The sequence below is a fragment of the Neopelma chrysocephalum genome, unplaced genomic scaffold, assembly GCF_003984885.1.
Source record: "Neopelma chrysocephalum unplaced genomic scaffold, ASM398488v2 Primary Assembly neopelma1_24, whole genome shotgun sequence".
NCBI classification, from domain to species: Eukaryota; Metazoa; Chordata; class Aves; order Passeriformes; family Pipridae; genus Neopelma; species Neopelma chrysocephalum.
In genome coordinates, this window is record NW_020897693.1 from 41,082,391 (window position 1) to 41,107,914 (window position 25,524).

Genomic DNA, 25,524 nt, shown 5'->3' on the forward strand with positions numbered 1-25,524 from the left:
CTGGGGCCTCAATGAACTCTTCCAAATTCAAAGATTATAACATACTTTACCCTGACTTTCTAAAAATGTTGAATTAGTAATTTTCCCTTTTTCATGTAGTGCAGTCCTTGTATTTTTTTGCCACCCTTGCTTCTGACAATCTATATAATTTTTATTTGGTGTACTGCAGATAAACAGGCAATGTAAAATAAAAATGAAACCAAAATTCAGATTTTAGATCCAATTCAGTCAATAAAATAATTTATTAAACATTCTCTACAGAAAACCAGTGAATACTGAATGAGGAAAGTTCAGTCTCAGAGGTAATATGGACAATTTGTTTGCATTGCTCAAAGTCAGAAATGCAGGAGCTCAAATGAAGAAAAAGCAAATGTCTGAAAAAATCATTGCTGGTTTAACTCTCCAAGGTATTTAGTAAAATAGATAAGGACATATAATACTAATTTTAATGAATAAACAACATATTTTACGATACTATATTTTAATTAATAAGCACTACATTTTATGTAATTATTGATTTAGGTCACTTTTATAAGGGAAGAAAGAATTATCTTTGTTGCATCACATGAAGAAACAGATTTGGTGTCAGTGTCAAACACTCGAGTTAGTTCTTTTTTGTGTGTTTTTGTTGTGGGGTTTTTTTTCAGTATTTTTTACCCTTTTCTGTTAGGGTAAAAGTGGCTTCCCACTTGCAGCTCAGACAAATAGTTCAGAGAAATATTCAAACAGCTTATTGGAGTTCTGACAAGGATCACAATAAATACTCTTCCCTTCCACCTCTTTCTTCCCTACCATATGAAGAAATCCTATTTAGTAAGACAGATACAAATGGACAAGGCTTGTTGATCATGAAGCTTTTTTAATAGATGTGAAGGTATACCTATTATATAGGTATATTTAATATGTATTAAAATGAAGGTATTTTAATCAGGAAACACCAAAACTGAGAGGGTAAATCATGGATCTCTAGGGATATGAAAGGCCATGAAGAGTAACTCTGCATCAGTCCAGACTACACGTGAGGGTTCTTCTTTCCCATTTTCATGTGACCTCCTGAAAGTGTATTTCCAGCACTGAACACTTGTTTCTGAGACCCTGGTGGAGCCTACTGAAGCTTTCCAAGAGATGAACATCAACAGTCACAATCTTCTTACTTCTTTATCAGGGGATTGTAGTTTCTGTGGCTTGTATGTCCAGATGCCCAGCTAAGATGAGCTGGCTCAGATCTATTAATGCACAGTCCAGTTTACATTGCACCAGCAGAAGATCTGCACCTGAATATTGGTTTCATGGCTTGTACTGCCAAAATTCCTACTGAAGTGTTGATGCAGTTGGCATGGCTGATTGCTCATTGCTTTTGTTGCCCAGACTAGTGCTTTGATCTGTTCATACAGAGGGACATGTGCAAACAGATTTGACATAGTTTAAAGCACAGGAGAAACTTGTTGTTCCCATGACCTTCCACTGGGCTGATTAAAGGAAGTAAAGCAGCTGGATGTGTTTGACTATGCTTTGTCTCTTAGGGAACTAAGAGAGGTGCAGGCAGGGAAAGGGAACAAAGTGCTGATGAAATTAGGTAGCTGAGAACAAGTGAATGCCATAAATACCACTCAGTTTGACTAGAACATCAGCACCTGCTGTATTTTTCGAAAAGGGTATTTGTAGGATTTTTACTCCCACAGCAAGGGACAGTGTTGCTAGGCAGAGAATACTGAATCCACGCTGATGTTACGTTTCCTTCTCTGTGAATGTTGGTATTACATGAAGTTACTACTAGAAATCTCATTGTGGTGCATTTTTAAATCCATCACATTTAAGGCTTTAATTTATAGATACAGTGCTATTTGTCTACTCTAACAAATGGTAATCATCAGGGTTGCCTCTGGTCTATTAAAAGTGTAATGTGGAGAGACAGCAAAGTCTATCAAATCACAGCAAAGACTAGAGTCTCAGAGATCCTCTTCCACTCTTACTTCACCTTAGCACAAGAGCTTGGTAAAGTGCCTCTAACATCACCAAGACTTTACTTCCTTGCCTTTGAAATTAGGTGAGTATATTAATCCTCATTTTTGCGACCCTTTCTCTGTATTTTTACCTGCTTTTCCCTATTTTTCTTTCATGGGCATTCTGACCCACTTTTTTTCCCCACGCAGGCTTATCAGCTTGAGCCAGTCCTATAGATTTGATTGCAGATTTGTCAGTTTCATCCAGAACTCTTTGGGCTTATCTGTCCTGCTCTTTAAAAAAACCCAAAATTCCAAAGCTTTGCATTGATTCATCATCCAATCATCCAGTTCTTTGGGGATATTTGTACAGTAAATCAAGATCCATAGACTCACAACTCTCAATAACCCATGTGCTCCAAAGGCAACTAAGACTACCTAGAACTAAGCTGATTCCATTGGTTATTTTTTTATGTTCTACACAAGTCACAAAGTAGATCTGAAAGGAGAAGTCTCAGATCCTGCTCCTGAGGTTCAGGACAGTTTGTGTAGGTTCCAGAGCCAGCACTCTGGCAGTGGAACACCCAGCCTTTCAAGGTCAGTGCTGACTTAAATATAGTAAGGCTAATGTTTTTAAAAATGCAATATTATTCCCTGTGAGCATTAATGGAGTCCTAATTAGATGTACATGCTGGAGATTAGAAGGGGACTTGAAGTCCGCTGTGACTGGTTATTTTATTATCTAAAAATTAGGCTTTTAAAGCATTTCTTAATACTAACCACAAGCTTCTGCTTTTAGTCAATGGTAGTTTCAAGGTACATCAAAACTCTTTTCACCTAGATCTTTAAAACTGCATTACTGTGAAACCCCAGCTAGTGGCCAGCTCCATAGCACACTGCTTCCAAATATCCATGCTTTAACAAATATTTCTTTAGAGCTTGAGCTGCCTCGAGAACTAGTATTGCTGGAACCATGATCAGCAGTGATCTGAAGAGCTTCTCTGTTCTATGGTAGAACAGAAGAAACACAGCTGAGCCTCAGGGTCCTGAAGCAGCAGAGCTTGTTTTTGCTCATTTCTCTTCCAAGGTTCACAATAATTTTTGAGCTCAATAGTTATTGCAGCCAAATTTGACTGATGGCAGAGATGTCACAGATAATTCTGTTTCCAAAGGTTTTAAGAAAACCCAAGAACATTCAGGTAGAAAAGGGAGAGCCAGCTCCCAGTTTCCCAGGTGAAGGAATAGCTGTCATGAGCTCACCTCTGATTAGAAATGAGAGAATCCATCTAAGAGAGAAACTTTGTAACTACCTGATGTGCCGCAAAGATCGAAGAAGGTCTATCCCGATTTGCACACTGAAGTCAATCAGCCATGACGGACAAAGCCATAAGAAATCAGGCATAATTAGGTCTAGAGCTCAAGGGTCAATGAACGCAGCAGAATGAAGCATTATATAAATACAAAGAGGATGAATCCAGTCTCATGCCAGGAAATACTGAAACAACCTAAGCAAATACCTAAGTGCGTAATCATCTGTCTTTACTCATGTCAAATAAAAGCTTTGTCAATAGTTACAGGCATGTTACATTGCTTTCAGAAACAATGTTTTTCCAAACAAAAGTGCTGCTTTTATTCATGCTTTTATTATTATGCTCCTTCATAACCTCCCTTTAACAATTCCCCACCCAACCTGCCCTTACTGCAGGAGAATGGGCAGCTAAGTGTATATAGTTCCACCTCAGTGCTGGAAGGACTAATGATACCAATGCAGAGGAGACCCAGCGCTGTTTTGGGTGTACATGCCATTTTCTTCTGCTATGTATCATAAAGGAAGAATTCACTCCTCTCCTATGACAAGTGACAAAGCTTGGCTATATTTAAAGCTAACAAGTACCTTTCTATGACTGCCTTTTTTCAAAGAGTCCAGAAATCTTTTAGTCAGTTCTCTGCTTTATAGAAATCTGTGAACCATACCATTCCTCTTATGGAAAATTTCCCTATTTAGCTGCTCCATAGCTCTTTTGCAAGACAAGGATAAAAAGTACAATATAATGACCCTTTCCTTTGGGCATCTGACAACGGATCCCAATCCCCAGATTAGTAAGCATCTCTCAGATCATATATGCAGGAGGTACAGGCAGGCCTCCCTCTACCTGGAGGTGCAGCTTTTCATGACTCTTCCTTGAGCCTTTCTCTTCGTCTCAGAGGACTGCAGTGGCAGTCAAACTACCCTCCTGTCCCTTAAGCTCAGAAGCACAAACAGCTTGCTCCTTCTCATCACCCAAAATGATTTCCTAAGCTAATTTTTGGAGGAGGAGAAAGGCAAGTGAAGATACCTGGGTACACATAAGAAATTACAACCGAGTTATCCCATTGTTGTATTCAATGGTGGTAGACAACACAGGAATCTGGGGAGGTCCAAAAGAACCACACCATTGAAGCTGTGAGCAAAGGTAGCTCAGAAATGCACAGCATGAGACATGAGCCAAGCACTAGGATAAAAGCCTTCTGCCTGTAGCTAGTTCTTTAAACAGCAAGTCAAACATGTATAATGCTGGTCCCAGTACTAGGTAAAGAAGGGGGGAACATTACTAGAAAAGCAGTAAGTTAATTGCAAAAAGCAGACACCATTTACACACTTGTTTATGCTGAGGCAGAAGAGCAGTCTACAGTCAAATCAAAGGAAGGGAAAAAACTGCACACTCAGACAGAAGGGGGAAATAATCAACACAGTGGATTTATTTCAAAGACTGAAATCTATGGGAAGAATTGCATTATGTTAAGAGATGCAGATCCACTTTCAATGAAATTCAGTTTCTACAGAAAAATCACTGTGAAGAGATTTTTAACTGTTTAAAAAATATATAAAAAATTTAAGCTGCTTGTAACCTTTTAGATAAATCACACTATCTCAATGCTGAAATAACTAAACCAGCTCTGAAGACTGGTTGCTTCTGCTGAACGCAGTGGGAGTTTTGCCATAGACTGAGAGACAATGGCCTGTTCCTCAGTGCAAGCTAGAGAAAATAATGTACATGTGCTGGAGCAGTGTTTGTGAAACATGGTGCTGATTTTAGTGATGGCTTTTTCCATGCACCAAGCATGAGATCATATACAGGGCTGTATTTACATGGTGATGTAATTTCGCAGCAGAAGCTGGAAAAACGAGGGTATATCACATCCAGCATGATTTATGCCAAGCTTTCCACAACTATGCAGCCTCCCTCCCATGTCATACATATGTTGGCAGGATGAAAGTAAGAACTGGGACAACCCTGCCCCAGATTTCTAGACAACCTTGTGTTTTGGCTGCAAAATCAACTCATAACTCTAAAAGGAACCTCCATCAGGCAGACAGTTTTCAAGTCAAACACCATATGTGCTTAATTGAATGCTTACAAAAATACCTTTTGTTTTATAAAAATGTCCTGCCAACAGAAGGAAAAACTAGGGATGCCTAATGGATTTAACAATATGGCACTATTTATGTTGTGATCACAAAAGATCAGATGCTCAAATACAATTATTTTCCAAGTAATATTTTATGATAATGTGGTCTACAAGCTGTTACACCCACTCATCTTCTGAGGTAGAATCTTACAATTTTTTTCCTTAAAAGGAATGCCATGCTATGCCGTTGAGATGTAAAAACTTGAAAAACTTTGTTGACCTTGTTTACATACAGAATGCTATTAGTCATAAATAAATAAAACAGGATTGTTTGATTAACCAGTGAAATTATATACACACATTTTGAAAAATCTGATTAAGTTTAGTCTATGGTTGGTTTCTAACTATGCAGGCACAGACCTCTGTATGAATAACATCTAATATAAGATCATAACTGTTCTTCCAGTTCATCCATATTCATTTGGGAGATGACCAAAATAAAACTGGTGCAGCTTCTGACCTCTGCTGCTTTCATCAGAATTGTTGTAAGTTAGGAAGCTGAGTCACTACTAGAACCAACAGCAAATTCAACTATAAACCATGTGTGCCTTATATCTACAAATTAAGTGAACTGACAAAACAGCTTTCTTAACAGTATTTTCAATGAAAGTAAACTTGGATGTAACAATCAAAATAGTGGCTGAACATGCAGAGGGATAACATACAGCTGTGACCATTAAAAGAATGCTCCGAGACACCTCTTTTTCCTTCTTCTTGCATGTATCCTGGAGGACATGAAGTTCCTTGGTAATTTACATCGTGGATTGGTCTTCAAATGATGCATCATTTTCCTTTTCTGGAAAACTGCATTAGTGTCAAATAAGCCAGGAGCTGAATTTGAAGGAGCTTAAGTCTCACATGCATTTATAGTGAGGCAGTCACTAAGCACTAAAGCAAAACATTCTGCACTTAAAAGGCAAGACATCCCAGGTGATTTCTAGCTGGCGTTTCAAGACAGTCAAATTGAAATAACACCTGCTGGAACAGCCCATTTTACAGGCAGTTGTACCCTGGGACTGGTGTTGGGAACACACGTGGATCCCCTGGTCTCATGTTTTTTCTTCAGGACTGTTGTCTAAGGTAACAACCATACTGATAAGCTCTAGACCCAAATGAATCACCAAGGAAAAATGCTTTATGTGACAGGGAAAAAAGCACAACTGTTGACAACAGTCAACTATTAAGAACTCCTTAAATTCTTACACGAATGTGCACAAATGCAGAAAACCCCACAGCCTGGGGATAAGCACAGGATGAAGCAGTGCCCCAGAGCATGTTCTGCAGAGTGCTCCAGTACCTGAGTGCATCTTGCTTATGTGTCAGCAGTTAACTCTCCTACAGGCAACACTACATGAAAGAGAGTTCATTAGCTGAGATTTTCTCAGAGAAAAAAGTAGGACTTTGGTTTGAGATGCTGGTAAACATTAGAATAAACAACTGGGAAAAAAAAGGAATATTTTCTGTTCGTAGCTTTTATTATAAACACATAGATTAAATATTAATGTAGGAATAAAGAGACTAGTTAGGCCTTTAGAAGGCTAGGTGTCCTAAAACAGCCCCAAAAGTCCATTTACACATATACACTGAGTTGGCAATCTCTGTAGAACCACTGCTGTGGTAATTGAAGTCTATAAAACCCTGGGATATTCCCTGTCCTCTCTTTTAAACAGAACAGCATTCTGCATAAGGAAATGGTTAGTTTGCACTTTTGTTTACTGCCACAATGAATAAAATGTTCAGCCACAATGAATAAAAAAGATCCACGTATTCAAGTAAAGATACTCCAAAAGTATCAGTTCGGTCCAGTTCCTTTTTTCATTTTACCCAACAGGACAGGGTCCTCCCAAGAAGTGTAACTGGCTGGAAGTTAACACTGTCAGTCAAGATCCTCTGGGCCTACTGGGAGCTTTGCAAAGAGTGTCAGTAAGAGCTAGAATCAACATTTGTTCTCCAACTAACATGCAAAACCTTTTTCAGTTCTTTTATAAAGACTGGTCAAAAAGCAGAGCATATAAGAGCCTGGGAAAATCCTTTTCTTTTCAAAATATTAAATTTCAACAACCAAAATCTGGATGGTTGAAGTTTCAAAAGTTTCAATTTTCAACTCATTTGGGGGTGGGAAATCGAAGAGATTCCATTTTTTCTTGAACACTTACTCAAAGACAAAAAAAATTGAAATACAGATGCTCAAGAGGACATGCTTTCTTGTTACAGTCTTTTCTCTGCTCCCCGTGTTCCTTTGTCTTCCAGCAGTGAGCGCTCTCATTGCTGCTCTAGTTCCTGTCAGATGTTGGAACCGGATCCAAGTTACGAAGAAAGGTGCAATTATTCAGCATCCTTACAAATGTACATATTTGTACAGTCCAGACAGCCAACAGTAAATGTGTAAGCAGTGGATTTAATGCAATATATAGGTATTTTTCCAATCTGATAGTTAAAGTAGTGCAAAGAGGTCTGTGCTTTTAGATTTATATATTATTAATTATATACATGATGTTTCCCCCCCTTAAAAATAACTGTGAACAACCCCCTGAAAATAAGGGAACTAATAGAAAAAATAATTTTGGGATTTTCTAGGAAAAATATAATTTGCAATAAGAATATGGTAATTTCTTCTTACTAGAAACAAGTAATAAAAATATATTCCCACACATAACTTTTCAGCATTGTAGACATGTAACAAATACTTCTGCAGTAGTAGCCTATCCTTTAAACAAAGTCTGAGTCCCTTACGGTGCTACATTTTAATTAATATCAAAAAGCACTTATGTAAGTAAATCTTTGCTCCTTTGTACATGTTAGTCTGGGTTTTGGCAATGTAAGCAAACGCTAGAGCCTTGTTGATTAGATAGGAAGTGGTTTACATATAAGTACTCTATATAAGAAAGTAATTTATCTAAAAATACTGGCTCTGTTCCTAAGCAGGGTCATTGCCTCTGTATTATTCCGTTGATTCCAAACAGAATTTACCCAAACAGAGCAAGTCTGGAGGGGTCCTCTTGCAAAGATCACTAAGTCAAAGAAACTCTTGTCTTTCCATCTTTCTGTTTCGAGAGAAGGATGGGGGCAAACTCAGGCTACAGTCATGTCAGGTACTGAACAACCCTTCATCAAAAATGGATATGTAGTTTCCGTTATGCCTTCAGCTACTGCCACAGCTTTCCCACTTGCTCAAGCACGTGTTACTCTGATCAAGTGGTGTCCACAACCCCAGAGGCTCACAGGTACCCAGGATCAAGCCACTGACCCAACTGATACCCATGGACTTTGGAGTCTGCCAAAAACAAGACTGCAGATGAAGATGATGTCAGTAACTAGTGAAATAGAACTGATTCAAGCTGCTTCTCTCCAAGATTCAATTTCTGTGTTTTTATGAAGCCTGAAAGGGGCAAAAATCTTTTTTTCAAGGTGGATTTTTTGAAATCAAATGAACACTCTTCTCAGTTCCTAAAGTCTTATTCTTAATAATATTTAGCCGGTATTTCTCTTGGTGAATTTCCTCAGTTTCCACAGAGGTAGGATGCAGTGAAGAACTTCTGAACTTGTGTAGACAATATTTTTCTTTTTATTTATACTATTTTAGACAGCATAGGAATTGTTGTAGAAAAATCAGTTCTGAATTTCATCTCCAGTCTTCAAGATGGACCAATGCTGTACCATTTAACAACAACTTTTTCAGGGTTGGCAATGGTATCTTTCCACTGCTCTACTGCTTCACTGTTGTTGCTATCAGGACTTAACCAGATCTGCATTCAGAAACAAAAACAAAAATAAAATTGAGTTTTCCTGATATAACACAGAGATCCAGCCTCTGCTAGTTCCAAATAAATAACATGCAAGTGTAGAACAAGATACAACGTATAGACTGTGACCAAAGCATAACAGCAACAAATACAGTTCTGCTAATCCTAACATATTTTGGCTTTCAGCTGGGAACACAGAGAGTCTGTGTTTAAATTTAGCCTCTAAAATAGTTTAGAGAACCCACCACATAATAATGTTTCTGTACTTAATAAGATGTTTTAAGTCAGGCATTCCTTGCTCTATTCAAATGCACGTGCTGGGGTCAAGGGCTCATCAGGGCCAGTGGCGGCTCCGTGCATTCGAACACAGTTGGCCACGAGCCATCTGGCATCCCCTACATGGGCTGTCCAGCATTTCCATGAGCATTTAAAATTGCACACTCCCGCAGACAGGGCCAAACCTGCATTCCACAGAGTTTACTAACATGCCCATACCACACATAGTCACGTAGTAAGAGTCCGTTTCTTCTCAGTATTCAGTTAACGGGTAGTGGCCATGAAATAGGGAAATGAAGTACAAATAGGAAATTTTCCCCCTTAACATTATCACCAGCCTCCACTGCCAAAAGAATTCTGCTTATGTAAGTAGGTATCGTTATTTACAGGACTCTATTTCCTTATGTCTTCCAAGAATGAGTCCTTTTAAGACTTCTCAGAAACCTTGACCATGAAGTACATTTAGCCTACACTGCTGGGGCATGAGTCCTCGAGAAGTGAGAATAATGTCTTCCAGAATACCACAGACAGCTGATGTTTCATCCACAGAGATTCAATGTACATCTTGCTCATGATTAAAGACATGCTTGTAAAAGCAGCCTAATCTATGTATTGTCTGCTTAGAACGGCATCCAGTTAAACATCATTCTCTGAAGGACAAAGTTAATAGATCCAGCTATAGTCATTTTTTTCCAGCTACCCAGCCAATTGCTCAAAGTACATTTTCCCCTGAGCCATATTTTATGTCTTCGTGTGTTATGTGGCAATGTCTGCCTTCATGAGCTGAAACAACCTTTTCCAAATAATCTCTGGGGAGCACAAGTAGCTCATTTCCTCCCCCTAAAAATAAGATCCATGAATTAAATGTAACTCATCAGATTGAGATGACCTCACATATTACTAGGGACTGCAAAATCATACCCAGTTATTTTTTCCCCAAAGTAGCACAACTAAAAAGAACAATTTTTTTCTTTTCCTGTTTCAAATCCAATTCCACCAACAGGAACTGCAGAAAGATGGAACATGTGTGACATGATGCTCCAAAAAATGGAGGAACTTCACATAACTCTTGCTGCCACATAATTTCTACAGCATCTAGCACTTCAGCATCTCCTGGCACTGCATGTCTTCAGCAGGCACAGGAAACAGCACCAGAATGGGACAGTACCATTTTTTGTACCTAGGGACAGCACAGTCCTCCATCTGACATAGGACATTACAGCTGGGAGGTCTCAAAATCAATTCTACATTATTCACTTTTGCATATATTAAAATTCTGCTACTGTATCTAACTGGGTCAGAGAGTGCACAGAGATTTTTAACAACAGCTATGGCTCACTATACCAAGAAAAAAAGGAGAGAAAGAAGGGACAGGATAATGGTAAATTAGAACAACCAGGAGAAGAGGACAGAGAGAATAAAGAGACCAGACTACCAAGCTTTATGGTAGTTAAATAAATATGATCACACAAATGCTTTCAAAGAGATACTACTGAAGTTCTGTTTGTTAAAAAAAAAAAGGCAACAAAAAACAAGCCTAAAAAATATTTTGCATTTGGACACCTATATTATTTCTTTATCATATATACTTAGAATATAGTACTGATTTCAGCTTTTTTGGTTTTACCTAGGAAAGCGTTCTCATATTGTAGCTGTTGATACTTTTAGACACACCTGTTTGTAAGTGTACTGGTGTGGTAACCAACACCCCCCTTGCTGTACAGGACATTGTAGGCTGTGCAGATCCTGTGAGGAGGAGATAGTGTGTCTCTTGGAAGGAATCTTTCAAATAGTAATACTCCACACAAAACTGACTTTAGGATTTCTTTTTAAAAGAAAAAACAAATGTCAACTCCTATTCTGATGTTAGTGCATGTTTAAGAATCCAGTACTATTCTTGGTTGGGTTACATCCATAAGAGTTTACTAGAATTTACTATTTTGCTATATGCCACCTCATTTAAAGTATTTGAAAACTCATACCAAGAAACCTGTGGAACTGGATTTTAAGTAAAGGATCAGGCTATTTAGCAGAAACCAACCTGTCCTAGGAAGCGTTTTCTTCTCACTGAGCTTCTGCTGTAGAGCTTGATGAGAAAGCTAATTCCTTGTTCTGCTTGGCTAACTGGAAAAACCATCATTTCTCCCCACTTCACTTGGCCATTAGTGGACTTCAGAAGACGAGTCTTCTTCTTATAGATCATCCCTTCTGTACTAAACATTCCAACTTTCACAAAGAAATCTGGCACAAAAGGGAAGGAAAAAGGCATAGCACACAAAGGGTTACTCACAAACACACCCAAACAGGAACCAACAAGATCCATATGTATGGTTCAAATTGCAACAGTTTCTCAAAAGTCTGGCCAAAAGAACTGTACAATAGCTTTCCTGACTAGTCACACAAACAGAGTATGTTCAGTAATATTGAACTGATTAACACAGTATCCAAACAGCAAGTGCAAGCTAATGCTCTTGTATGTCAGAATTAATACTGGGATAAAAATCTTCCAAAATACATAAACACATAGCTTCAAACCAAACAAAAAGTAATCAAGTAAGACATCTGGGGAAGTAAGCCTTGGCAATGGAAATCTACTGCACAATATGTTAGTCTGAGGTTTGTAAAGAATGTTATGAATTGCCAACCCATTTGATCAGCAATTAACCTGTTACAAATGCTTTGAGACAGGAGGCATGAAACAGCTGATGTAACTTACTTGACGACAGTGGTGTAGATGAAACAGGAAGGTTTTGTGCTACAAGAATCTGTAACTGTATCCTCCTGTTTATTGCTTGAAAACAAGTTCCTATTTGAAGTTCTGCACGGCGCACCTACAAGCAGAAGAATGTTGCCATAACATGTGGATTAAGTTGCTTATAAACTCAGGAAACACAGGAATTCTGTCATATATTGGGCTCCCGCATTTCTATCTGGGATTTCCTGGACAGAAACATGAGTATGTGTTGTATACACAGCCTGCAGATGCACAGTAAGTTCATCTTTCACTTGTCATAGCTGCAATGCATGTGCTCCGCTGATGGACTGTGTATGTGCAGTGCACAGATGGCCCTCGTGGGCTGTAGACAGGGATAGGGGCAAATAAACGAGTCCTCAGTGTTCACCTGGGAAAGAGTCTGTACTGGTAAGAGCAGACACATGCAGGGAAGGCCAGACATGCTGCTGCAGCTCTACTAAACCTGGGTGTGGAAGTGAGAGAGCAGGTGTGCTCCACTTACACAGAAACCGTCGGAGTTCTCTTCCCACACTTCTGAATTTTGCAATATGGAGATATAAGCAACGTTTTCCATAGATACAAAGTCCTGTCACATAATGTCATGAATGCTTAGGGTGACTGCATACTGTGGAGTTTCCTATGTTATGGAAGCACCTGTGTTTTACATGCCTACACACGTACACCCCTGCCAGGCACACACACTGAATGAATCGAGATCTCCAGTCTATTTTTTTTTATTTTAGAATTTTTGCTAGTGGCAAAGTTCATTGTGTCATCCTCATTGCTCTCCTGTCAGACTAACATACTCAGAACACTGTAAAAGCAGCAGGAAAAGGCCAACAGAGACCCACCTTTCCTGACAGCCTCTGTTGAAATGGACTCTGCTAGTCTTGGTTCCCTTCAAGTTTTAATGCACTTCAGTGAAGCAAAATGCACCAAGTGAGAGAACAACAGGTCAGGTAAAGAGAAGTCAGGCTCCAGTTCATCAAAGAGACCCAAATTCTCTTTGCAGCTCAGCCACAGAATTGCTGCGTAACCCTGAGAGGAAGCCACTTACTCGACTCTGAGCTTTGGCTTTCTATTTGCAGAGAGGGTACTGTTTGCTGCTGCTCAGGGTAGTGCAGGGATCAATCCCAGCAGTGTCTGGAGGGCTCTTGGATATAATAGTGAGGAAAGCCAACACAGAGAGAGATACTATGATATGATTCAGAAATTTACATTGAGATGAAATGCTTTCTAAAACAGCTTCCTCTCTCACTTAATCTTACTGCTTTTGAAGCAATATTGTTATTCTTGTTAGAACTAAAAAATGTCAAGTGTAGCTTACGTTAGAAATCAAGAGTATCATTCATTTTACTCAGACGCACTTAAAATAAAATTTGCTTTTGAATTACTAATTCAACTTTAATTTGTTGAAAATACAAATGTCTAGACACAATCTATAAAAGAAACAAACAAAGTAAGGGTAGGGGGAAAGGAAATCCCACTGTGAAAACCACCTGCTTCTTATTACACTAATGGAAATGAACTGTATGAATTATTACTTCACAGCATGCAATCTGAACATTAAATATATGTCTGTCTCTGCAGTTTCAAGCCACTGAAGATCTTAGCACTTTTCTTCCACAACAAAAGCAGATTCCATTTGCTCTGAGCTCTTGCTGTGAGTGTTAAGGATCTTCTGATGCTTTTTTGGTCAGAAAAGACAATTACCCAGTATCCTTTGCTGAACATTTTCCCAGAATGCCCCTCCCTCAAGCTGTGAGCCATGGTGTGGAAGAGTCTGCTCTAACTATTTTCCTAGAAACAGCTGCAGTTTATGACCAGAACAGCTATGTGCAGAGTTCAAAAGTCTGCATTTTTTCCCATCAAAATGCCTTTCCCAAGGATGTGGGGAGAAGAAAAACAAATAACCCCCCTCGTTTTTACTACTGTATTACTTTACTTTCACTTCCAGTAATTCTTTCTAGGTGAGATAACAAGACACGTTCACATTATTGGCACTTACAGGTGCTTTGGAAGGAGGAGATATATCCAGCCAATGACTTGATTCCTGCGAGCTCAGCTCCTGCAGTGCCAAGGAACATTCTCCAATTGTTTTTTTCCTGGGAGTCTGTGTCTGGATTTTAAATACCAATCTGACAGCCTGCAGGCTTTGCAGTTTAATAGCAAATACAAAAGTTTCCATAAATTCAATGTCCTAGAAAGAAAAACAGAGGAATAACATCACCGTTTTAAGAGAGTCCCACTGAGCCCAGAACCTAGAAACCAAGGTGTCTTGGTTCTATAGCCACTGCTCACAACTACTATTTTAGGCTGCCATGGAAAAGTGTGCTTTTATAGTGGTAAGCCTGCACAGACTTATCCTCTCACTGTTGCACCCTGGCAGGGGCAAAGCTCGAGATTATTCTTCACTACTATAATGAGTTGTGGCTACCTCTTCTGGAGCTTTACAACAGCACACACACATTGTTATAACAGATTCTGTGGCCTTTTGCTACAGTCTCTCCAGCTGATTTTATTTTCTTTCATCTTTGGCTCACATTATGGGAGGTTTATGTTGCTTTCCCTTCCACTCCCTTAATATTAGTTTACTGCCACTATCAGGAATCTTGTCCTGTGCAACCAATTCTTACAGTTTCTGTAAAGACAAAGCATTAATATTGTGTCCTGCCAAATGAGAGGCAGTACATCAGCTACCTTCCCTGGGATGAGTGTGCACCTACAGGTATGCCCAATCTTCCTCTGGTCCCCCACCATGGAGTTGCCAAGACCAGCAGCTCATGGTTCAGTCCCCTATGAGCATCTGTCCTGCAGCCTTGAGAGAGAAGGAAGGCAACAGTGCAATGCAGGAGAGGATATAGGGGGAAGAAGTGGAATGAGGCTTTTAATAGGATTATGAGAAGTTGGGGGAAGTAACCCACATCTAGGCAACTACCACAGCAAACATGGCATAGGAGTGGATGTTTGGTCCATTTTAAAAATCCATTTACATTTCATGCTTTCTTTTTTCCTTGGGAAAAAGATTTCTCAGTGTTTTCCCTGACTCTACTTACACTGGAGCCCTCCTTGGCAGAAGATTTGAAATGCACTGGTTTGGGCAGTGTAAGAATTCCCTTGACACAGATACGAGGATTCTCCCCACAGCTAGAAGGCCAGCACAGGTCTTTGCACTGCAACATTGAAAACACAGTCAGTTGAGACAATGTAAGACTGTTTTTTACCATTTGATATAGTCCTGAGATATCTGACTACTCAAAGTTCCATTGCCTAAAAATTACTCACAGTTCCTGGAAATATATAAAACAACCAGCATAACAGTATCACAATTGCTTACAAAAAAGCCACAAGAAGCTACGTGTCCTCAAAGTGCTATCAGAGTTCTGCCCTGAAGGAACTGTTAGATTTAAAGTCATAGAATCACAGAATCACATAAGTCACTTAAATGCTACCTCTGAAGTTGCTTCCATTTACTGCCTTCAGATTTCCCCAGGAAAATGTCCACAGCAGGACCAGCCTATGACCATCTCAGCTTTCTAATCTATGCTGAATAGTTCCTCACTCCACAACCAGAACATGTTAACATATGTATAGTAACATCAGGAGTTATATATTACTTCTTACTATTGACTATAGCAGAACAGGGATTGCAACAGGAAAAAAAAATCAAGGAGGGGCAGGATGCTTTGAAGCCCAGCATTAGATCTGACTGAACTTTGTTTATATTAATACTTAGCAGTAATTTTATTTTTCTCCTAAAAGTATTCATTAAAGTAACAAGAGAGCCAAATTTAATGAGAATTAACATCAAGTATAGTAAAATAGCAATTTGAATAAATAAACAACTTATTTATATTTGCTTACATGTAAAACTGTGATCCAAATCTGTTCTACAGAAGAAACATAACACAACTTCACATTCAGTCTTCCAAAGTCTCGTTCATCACCTGATAATGTAATAGTATCTATGGAAGAAAGCCAATTAGTGTTTTTAGAAGTAATGCAGTATCTTAAATGTTCATTCCAGGAATATGGGAACTCGTTAGTAGGTGGACTGCTTATCTTTGCAAACTCCTCTCAAAATAAGTTTGAAATACTTTAACACCTACATTTTAATAACACAATATCCACCACGTCCTGTGGTGGATAAGCCTTCACATTTCATAGAATAGAATCATAGAATCATAGAATATCCTGAACTGCAAGGGACCCCTAAGGATCACTGAAGTCCAGCTCCTGTGGCTCTGCAGAGGACCACACAAAGAATCACACCATGTGCCTGAGTTATCTCTACTGAATTTAATAACTTGTGTTGTACTCAAACAACTTTTAGAAAGAAAAAAATCATGTGCCTGAGACACCCAGAACACATTTATATTCTATCAATTCCCTTTATCTCTTTCACCGTTAAGTTTATAAATTGGCCTCCTGTTTACCTTTCTCAGATTTCAATTCCAGTCTAGTAAACATTTTACTATTATGCTTTCTCCAAGTCAGAAGAGCCATTTAATGTCCAGCATTTCTCTGTCCTGACTAGAACCAGGTCATTGCCCCCAGTCTTCTTTTTGAGGAGACTGGGAGAAATTCTGACTTCTAGCAGAGTGACTTTTGTGAGGACTTGATTAATTTTTGAAGGTTTGTTTTGCAGTATCTCCACTTCTTCAGCATTCTTTCATAAATAAGGATGCTGGGTTTGCATGCAATATTCTTGTCTAATTACCAGTGTAATATATGTATTGGATTTCAGGCACTTCCCACAGAAAAATACTGTACTGAGAGATGAAAAAAGACTAGACCTGTGACCTAGTGCTGCATTCTACCCTAACAGAATGTCTATAATTTCTTAGTTCATGAGGGTAGTAAATCTAGGGATGAATTTTTCAAAAGCATGAGAACTCCTCAAAGTCTCATTTGCTCAGTCTCCTGACAACAGGAAGGTGCAAGTCCAAAATTCAATCTCAAATTGCAAAGTAATCTCCAAACTGATCTGCTAGTTAGATTCATCTCAAAAAAAACCCAACAACCAAACAACTGTAGAAACAGCTTAATGTTTCATGTGCAAAGGGAAATATTTCATTACAAGGTAAACAAACAAAACATTACCCAGACTCCTGTTACTGCCTTGTGAATCCTTCCTGGAAGAAGTACTGCTGGGTACACTGGAGACTGAATCATATCTCTGGGGGGGACAAAAAATTCACTTAATTCAGAGCAACACATGCAAAATCCAGAGAGATTACACCACCAGACAAGATGTGATGAAAACAAAACACTCAGTTTCAAATAATTATCTCATTCCCTACTAGTCTCTTAATCCACCATCAATTACTGTTTTGATGCAATGAGCTAATACAGGACCCATTTGACCAGCACAGATTTTTTTTTTGCTCATGGATATATAAATATATATACACAAGTTCATTGCCATCTAAAAGATGATTACTTAAAAAAAAAAAAAGGCAGTGTTCTGTGTCAATGGAAACTTCTAGTGTTCCACTTTTCAACTGATGGGAGAAATCACAAGAGGAGCCATGACCTGTTGTCTGTCTTGTCCTGCCTAACAGCCTGCTTGGGTTTCTCAACAGCCCTTCTGGGCCAGAACAGCACGTCAGAGCAGCCTCAGGAAAAGGCCTCTTGAAGTTGGTCAGGATGTTGAACTTTCCCCTCTAGTCCTTCAGGTGCAGAGTACAATGCCCTTCAGTATTTACTTTGAAAACACAACGCAACAGGAATAGATACACTGAGTAATCTGAGTTTTCAGTATAACCTAAGTTTTATATATATATAAGGGGAACGTACCTTCATGGATCGATGAGGTGGGCTTCTGAGATCAAACATTGAACGACTTACATCAAGTGATCCAGGCAAAGTACTAGATCTTAAATCACTAACTAAAAAGACAAAGAGAACAATATAAATCATGTCAGCATCATTGCTAGAAAAAAATTTAAGTAGATCTATGGTTGAATTGAAACCTAGCTAAATAACATCCAAGGAAGGACATCAGCACCTTTCCCTATTTCCCTTTTCCAAAACACTCCCCTGAAATGGCAAAATGGAGAGAGCAAGCCATTAAAATATCTCAATTCCATCTTTGAAATAGTTCAAACTTACTTGGTCACACTGGTAGCACTAGTAGAATGGGGAGCCTGCCTGCCTCAAAGTTATTCCCTCAAGAGAAATGTTTTGTTTAGTAGATGCTTTAACAAAACAGAAAACCTTTGTCTTGAAATCTAGCCAGCTAGAACTGGGGTTTAGCCTGGTCTCCTTTTTAAAATTTTTCCACAGTAAAGATTCCAGTGGCAAAAACATGCTGCCTGCTAAACTTGGCCTTATCTCCCTGGCTTCACCGATCACTGTGTCAAAGCACCACACTCCATATCCTTACTAGATCTCAGACAAAGCAAGTCTTAACTTTAAGATGACACGTACCCATTACAGCACGAAAACAAGACCTTTATTTTATAGAAGAGTGCTTTCCTCAGCAGTTGGTGGTTAAGTAGATGCTATCAGTTTTCTTTTGACCCCAACTCAAAACAGAGCTAAAGGACATTTTCTATGCATAATTATACAGCAACAGTAGGTGAAAGCTGAACTAATGCCACTGTTTCAGGAATCTCTGCTGACTCCAGCGATGTTCAAGAGGTTTTTAAAGCCGCCCAACTCAAAAATGGCCCATACTGAAACGAATGAGCACAGTTTAGCTTCTAGGGCTATCTGATGCAATGAACTGCTTTTTGTCACAATGCTGTGTTATGGTGTTGCAGAAGACATCCACTGCAATCCACCGATCATTATCTTAACAGAATTACATCTCCCGTTACTGAAAATCTATTTCCTTTTTATTGCTATCAAAAGAAAGAACTAATTATGGTTATTGTAAGATGACAGAATACAGAATAATTCTTTCTTTTCCCAAGGAAGAAAATATTAAAAAAGCAGAAAAATTTTAACCATATGTTGTTTACTAATAATAACTAGAATTTGGGGAAAATATCAATAAATTTATTTTTCAATTTGTTTATGTGGGTTTTTTTTTAAGATTTTTTAAAATTTCAATTCATACATTCCAGATAAACACATCCTGTAGTTCTAAACCCACACACATGAAAAGTATCGCTTGCTGCAACAAACTAGGCTTAGAGTTTTGCTCAAATATTCTATAGATGCACATGAAGACAATCATCTAACTTCTGAAACAGCTGTCAAAAAACTCTGGAGGAAGAAGGCATTTTAAAACTGTACCCTAGACACACTAGAGTAACCTCTCTTGTGTTTAAACTTAGTAAGACAAAACTAGTAAAGTGTTTACTCTGCTTGAAGAAAAATGGAAAAAGAGATGATGAACCGAAGGGAAGATGTTCAAGACAGTTTTATAAAACCCATTTGGCTCCCACCACAGGTGCTTCCAGAGCCTAGTAAAACCATATGTGTTAAAGGCTGCTAAAATTCTACATGTGTTTTGTTCTCTTAAAAAAATATATGGAGTAGCCTTTACTTGTAGTCTCTATGGTGATTCACAATTATTTTGAAACAGGACACAGACTGAGACATTTTCCCCCAGCTGTAAAATAAGCATGATATAACATTCTAAATAAAACATCTTTAAAAAATGCATGCTGTTGCCAGCTTCCGATTTAACGGAGAGGCGTGTGCATTTCTTCAAATGTTTGAGTTTTCTGAATGCCTTAGAAATCACAAGCAACACCTAGTCATCTACTTCAGTCTAAACAGCATTCATTAGAGGATACATATACCAATGAACAGCAGAGAAGATAATTTTTCCCTAGTAGCCAAACACTTTCTATCTGAACTTTTACTATTGCGCAGCCCTCCCCCATTCTTACACACAATGAGAAGTGTGGACATTTCTGTAGCTTCAAAAGCAAACTACAAAAGAGCTGGCATAAAGCATCATGTCCCATTTTGCACCTGTTCTTATCATCTGCTCCTGAATGTTTTTTGGTGCTTGTTTCTCTTCCCAGGTACGTACTCCTCAGGCATTCCTCCACTCAACCTACTGCCTGCCTTCCTTTTTTCGGCTCCCTCACTCCTATCACTGGTAGCTGAAATCTCCAGTACTGCATCCTCTTTGGGATCAGAAGCAGCTACAGTAGCTCACTTGGCCAATTTCTCTATCTTTGTGTGGTGCACAGAGTCTTTTGATGCCCCCAAATGACAAAAAGTAACAGTACAGCTGAAAATCAAGCAGAGCTGGCTCTACAGATTGATTCACCATCCAAAAAGTGTCCGTAGCATACAGACTAACTTGGGACTGCTGTAATCAAACAAGACTTCTGTAGACTAATGGCTTTTTTCCCCTCTTACCTATTAACTCTGAAAAAGGGAGGCAGACAAAAAGTAAGGGTGTGGTTCTCCTCACCTGATCCATATAATTTCCTGTTATCTGATTTTCCTTGGGAGCGCCTAATCAGATCTGGCGAAACCCGGTGCTCCAAATAGAAGGGGTTGTACACGTCATAGCGGGGCCACTGGTACACGCCGTGTAGCTCTGCTTTCCGGTCACCAAATGAGGCCCTGGCAGATTCTGTGGAGCACAAGTAAACATCAAATGCAAGAGTTCCAGACATAACACATGCTGCCTGGCCTCATAAGGCAGGCAGAGTGCCTTGAGGGCAAAGGACAAAATATTTCAATATTATCTACTTCGGGTAAAGGAATAAAAAAGAAAAAGAAAACACACATTCACATTATGTCAGGTTTTCACAGTGTGCGAGCAAACACTGGAATTTAATTGGCCATAAAAAACTATGCATACCCTGTCCTGGAGTTTCGCAGTAAATGCCAAGTTAAAATACAGAAGGCTCCACAGACAGACAGCAAGACAGAAATTAACAGAAAAAGTAGGGCCATGTGTACAGAAAACATTCAATTTATTTGGCTATCTATTCCCTGGATATTCCCACTCAGCTAATGGATCCCAACACCTTCAGGAAGATCTTGTATGGAAAGATAATGCAGCTTGTGACTGCAGTCTCCTTGTTTATCTAGTCTCCTTGGGAAGCCTGTCCATGGTAAAATCACTGGTCCAAAATTACTTGAATTGTTGGCTGAAGCACAAGTAGTCGTATCTGAGAATGCTTCAATCCCAGCCCCTTACTCAGCCCATAATCGTGTCAGAAAAAAACACGTACATCTTGGTCAGCAAAACAGTGAAGAACACTGCTGTAGTGTTCTTTACTGTCTAGAGTGAAAAGAAGCCATATGTACATTAGAGAATAGGGTGACCTGGATTCTGCCAAACTTTGACATTTACTTTGTTCACTTCACCTCCCTGGACTTCAACCCATCTCTTAAAAAGTTCTTTACCCCACAATAAAGTGCCTTCTGTTCTGCAAGTGTGTTGCACCATAAGAGGCAAACTATCACTGCTGTAAAATCCTCATGTGCCAGTAAAGTGAAAAAGAATAACTGAAACGCTGAGATGGAACATGAGCAACGATAAAGCACGAATTCAAGCATAATGGGCTGGAGAATGACGTAAATTAGGATGAACACTAGAAGTGAGGCCATAAAGAATTGCTACACAGCAGATGATGGAAAAGCCAGTGTTCCAGACCAGGAGCACACTTCTTCCTGCTAGCTTACTTCTGTGAGAGCATGAGACACAGTGCAGTGACTACTGAAGAGAAAGGCTGCCAGAACTTAATTGCTTTCAGAAGGGATGCCAAGAGCTAACACTGAGAATGTCCTGTTTCACTAAAGGAGAATGGCCAGACATGCACAGAAAATGGAGTGGAACTGAGAGCAGAACTTGGATTTCTACAGATATTTAACAACGGTCTAAGAAAAAAATACTCTAAATACATTTTTCGAGTATGCTGGTGGTTTGGCTAATGTGAGGAAGGAATGACAGCACACTTCACTGTATTTAGTAAATCTTGAAAAGTAAATGCTGCATTTTTAAACACAATTTTAATGAGGCTTAGAAAGCTGTACTTTAAAAATTAAGTACTTTTATTTGGAAATAGAAATGAAAGTTTTCTACTTGACATAAGAGCTACTTTTCAAATATTTGCTCAAGAATTTAAAATATTTGCTCAAGAGAGACAATTATGAAGAGTCAGGTCATCTTGCCAGATCTGCCAGTTTATAGCCTAAGGGCCACTCTGTACACCAGGTCCTTCAGAAATTATCAGGAACCAGTATTCCCAATGTAGACACTGACTGATAAGATTGTCATGAACAAAGAAAACATTAATCTAAATGCTGTTAGCCACATCTTCCTTCTCCCTGGAGAATACCCATGCCTCAGAGTCCTTGCTGGACTTCTCTGTATAGTATCTTGAGGACAAGATAGGACAAAGCAAGGTAAAGCCTGAACCCAGACCCAGTAAGATTATCAGGAGCATGTCCTGCATTTCCATAGCATGTCCATTTGTGGACTTAAAAGAAATAGCTACCAAAATAGCAGGCAACAGCAATGGGGAGATCAGGCTCAGAGATGAGGGGGGCCTCACATATTCTACCTCCAGCTATTCCGTTGCCTGTTCGTGTCTGGTGCGACATCACAAGTAAAGCCCATGAAAAAGATCAGGCACAGAATGGCCAATCTACACCGAATCTGCTGGGCTGATTAGCTTGGCTCTGGTGCCAGTGTTACCAGCAGTGGTAGATGAGGAGGAAGTTTGGTAATAGGCCCACAGGAGAAGACAAGAGGCAATGGCAAGGACACAGGGAGAGAGAGGAGGGTGGGAATAAAACCACATAAACACAAAAAAAGTTACGTAGTGCTGCGTTAGTTATTACGCAACATGTGGTTGACTTTTTTCAGTTATTAAGGTTTCCACCTCCAGAAAAGAAACACATTCACATGGAACTAAAAGCATATTCCCAGCTTATCACATCCTTGAGACAAAGAAATGCTAGAAAAAAACAACTGTTCAGGTATGTCCCTGTGCCAAAATTTTCCCTTACCTAATTTTAGGCATCTTCTGGCCGGACTAAAAGCCTAATGATAGCATATGCCCTGTAACTCATATTACTGGGCCAGGATCCTATTCTTTTAAAATGTCACTGTGTCTAAACTGCATATACATAATTTTGGCAGTTTGAGTATGGAACTAACATGCAGAGGTTGAAACACAAGATTGCCGTGAAGCAAAGAATCATAACATCATGTGCAACCTCATACCATGGAGATCTGTGTCCCCAGCCTCCCAAAAAGCAGCAAAAAAAGCAGGAAATAGGAAATACTAGGGACAAAAAATTCTGCCAAGTAGTAGCACGTGCCATCTATTGGCAAAATTTGAAAAGGAAGATGTGTTAGTATGTTAAAACATATCAGTATATTAACCATGAAAGCCAGACCACCCTCCTCTTTTTACTTGAGTGGTCCGGATGCTGGCATGTGTTAGGTCTTTCCTTGTCTCCAATAAATTCTTCACTGAAGATTCTGTTTTCTGTGTCTTCCATTACTTTTGAGTATGAACACTGGTGTGCAATCACCCCTTTCAGTCTTATTCATGCAACATCACAGAGATTCATAGTGGGATGACATACTTCCCAAAACCTCTCTGGGTGTCCAGAGAGAAAAGAAACAACCTCCCCAGGCTCCCCAGGGAAGTGGTCACAGCCCCAAGCCTGCCAGAGTTCAAGAAGCATTTGGACAATGTACTCATGTACATGCTGTGACTCTTGGGGTGTCCTGTGCAGGGCCAGCAGTTGGACTTTGATGATCTCTGTGGGTCTTTTCCAACTCGTATTCTATGATTCTTTGAAACAAGACCAGGCTTCTAGAAAAGTTCTGCAAACATATGTTTTCAGTAGGAATAACTTTCAAGGAGTAGCAGAAGCTAAACAACTATTTCAGCATTGTATTTTACCTTTAATCCCTCCAGCATGTGAGATACTAGGAAGGTTCTTCGGCTGTACATAAGCCAGTTTGAATGGAGGGACCACAAATGGTACCTCCTGACCATCCAGGGGCAGTTTAGAAAGCAAATAATCCTCTGAACAGCCAACTTGACGCTTCACTGACACAGAAGACAATGGAGGTTTCTCTACAATAGCTGGCTTGCTTGCAGCTCCTGCTTCAGATTCTTGCACCATGGAAACTGCTAAAAATAAAGAGCAAGAAAAACAGACGGTCCACATGTGCATTAATTTTTCAACAATACCATGAACAAATCTCTTTTATTTAATAGTATCTGTGCTTGATACATTACTTAACAGCTGCTAGTATTCAGTTTGACAGCATTCAGAACTAGCACCTGGAAAAGATATTTTTCCTCCTGACACCTGTACTGGTCCAAACTCTTTGTTGCCCAAGCTTCTATATTTATAGCTACCTTCCTCTTCACGTGAATTTTCACAAAAGCTACACTTGCATCATTGAAGAGTTCTTCAAACAACTGAGACACCAAAGAAAATCCTGACAGTAAATCCACAGAGTTGAAAAAAAAAAAATGAAAGCTTTCGAACTCTGAGAGCTTGAAAGATACAAGACCTTTACACAACCTTGGGTAAAAAAGCTGGCTTTTTTGGACAGTATTTTAGACTGCGAAGAGCAGACTCCAGACAAGTGTTATTTCTCAGTTCCAATTCATAAAACTTAAAAGCATGTGTTCAATCTTCAAGTGGAGGTATGGAAAGAATTTTGGATGTTGTAAAAGAAATCAAGTTTATCAGGGGTGACACAGTCATTTCATTAATGGGAAATTTCACCATTAATGAAACCAGAACAGCAAAACCATTAGTTGATGTCATTATGTCAGAACTCACGATCATTTTTTTCCTTTTCCATGCAGAAACACCATTTACAGCATGCTTTCATATATTCTGTTGCCATTGTTTTCAGTGTTGCAATGTAGAGGGGACCACAATCAAAGATCCAGTGCAGCAATCAAACCTGAAAAACACAATAAAACAAACCATAGTAGATGGGAATAATTGAAACTGGAATGCAATATTATCAGTTATTTAATGTACAACTGCTTGTTGGACACAGTCCCAAGGTCAATGAGAATGTTACTTCAGTCATAAAAGGATCAGAGCCATCAGATTTCTCTCTCTGAGACAAATTATTTTTATATAAAAACATAAGGAAAGAGACAATAACTAACATACAGCATCCAAATACTTTCAGTAACCCACTCAGACAGGTCCGTCTTTTGGGAACACTAAAATTGTCCTCATATTTGTGCATGCCACTGGGCTTTAGAGTTTACCCAGCTTTACAGCTGTTTTGACATGGTCTTGTCAAGTCATTTGCAAGATGTGTTTTTTATTCCGTTTCCCTTGTTCATGTTTCTCCTATCCTCTTTCACTCCTCTACTATTTTCACATGCATCTATACGTGTTTACATTTTTTCACTCAACATACTCCATACTTTTAACTTGAAAACACTCTTTATGA

General features: G+C 39.1%; 1 protein-coding gene across 5 annotated transcripts in view; it reads right to left on the minus strand.

Moving 5' to 3' along the window:
* Positions 1–234: 234 nt before the first annotated feature.
* Positions 235–25,524, minus strand: part of TC2N (tandem C2 domains, nuclear) — a 38,767-nt gene continuing 13,477 nt past the window's right edge. For 4 of the 5 annotated variants that reach the window (XM_027673559.1, XM_027673552.1, XM_027673566.1 and 1 more), the window contains exons 2-12: positions 24,891–25,017; positions 23,993–24,226; positions 20,530–20,694; positions 17,946–18,037; positions 17,250–17,325; positions 16,011–16,111; positions 15,203–15,319; positions 14,155–14,346; positions 12,129–12,243; positions 11,454–11,653; positions 235–9,139 (exon numbers count right to left, since the gene is read on the minus strand). In XM_027673559.1, the coding sequence (XP_027529360.1) occupies positions 9,029–9,139; positions 11,454–11,653; positions 12,129–12,243; positions 14,155–14,346; positions 15,203–15,319; positions 16,011–16,111; positions 17,250–17,325; positions 17,946–18,037; positions 20,530–20,694; positions 23,993–24,226; positions 24,891–24,957 (1,470 nt within the window). In that variant the 5' untranslated portion in view covers positions 24,958–25,017 and the 3' untranslated portion in view covers positions 235–9,028. The remainder of the gene's footprint in view (positions 9,140–11,453; positions 11,654–12,128; positions 12,244–14,154; positions 14,347–15,202; positions 15,320–16,010; positions 16,112–17,249; positions 17,326–17,945; positions 18,038–20,529; positions 20,695–23,992; positions 24,227–24,890; positions 25,018–25,524) is intronic. The other variant, XM_027673581.1, reaches the window with a different exon arrangement.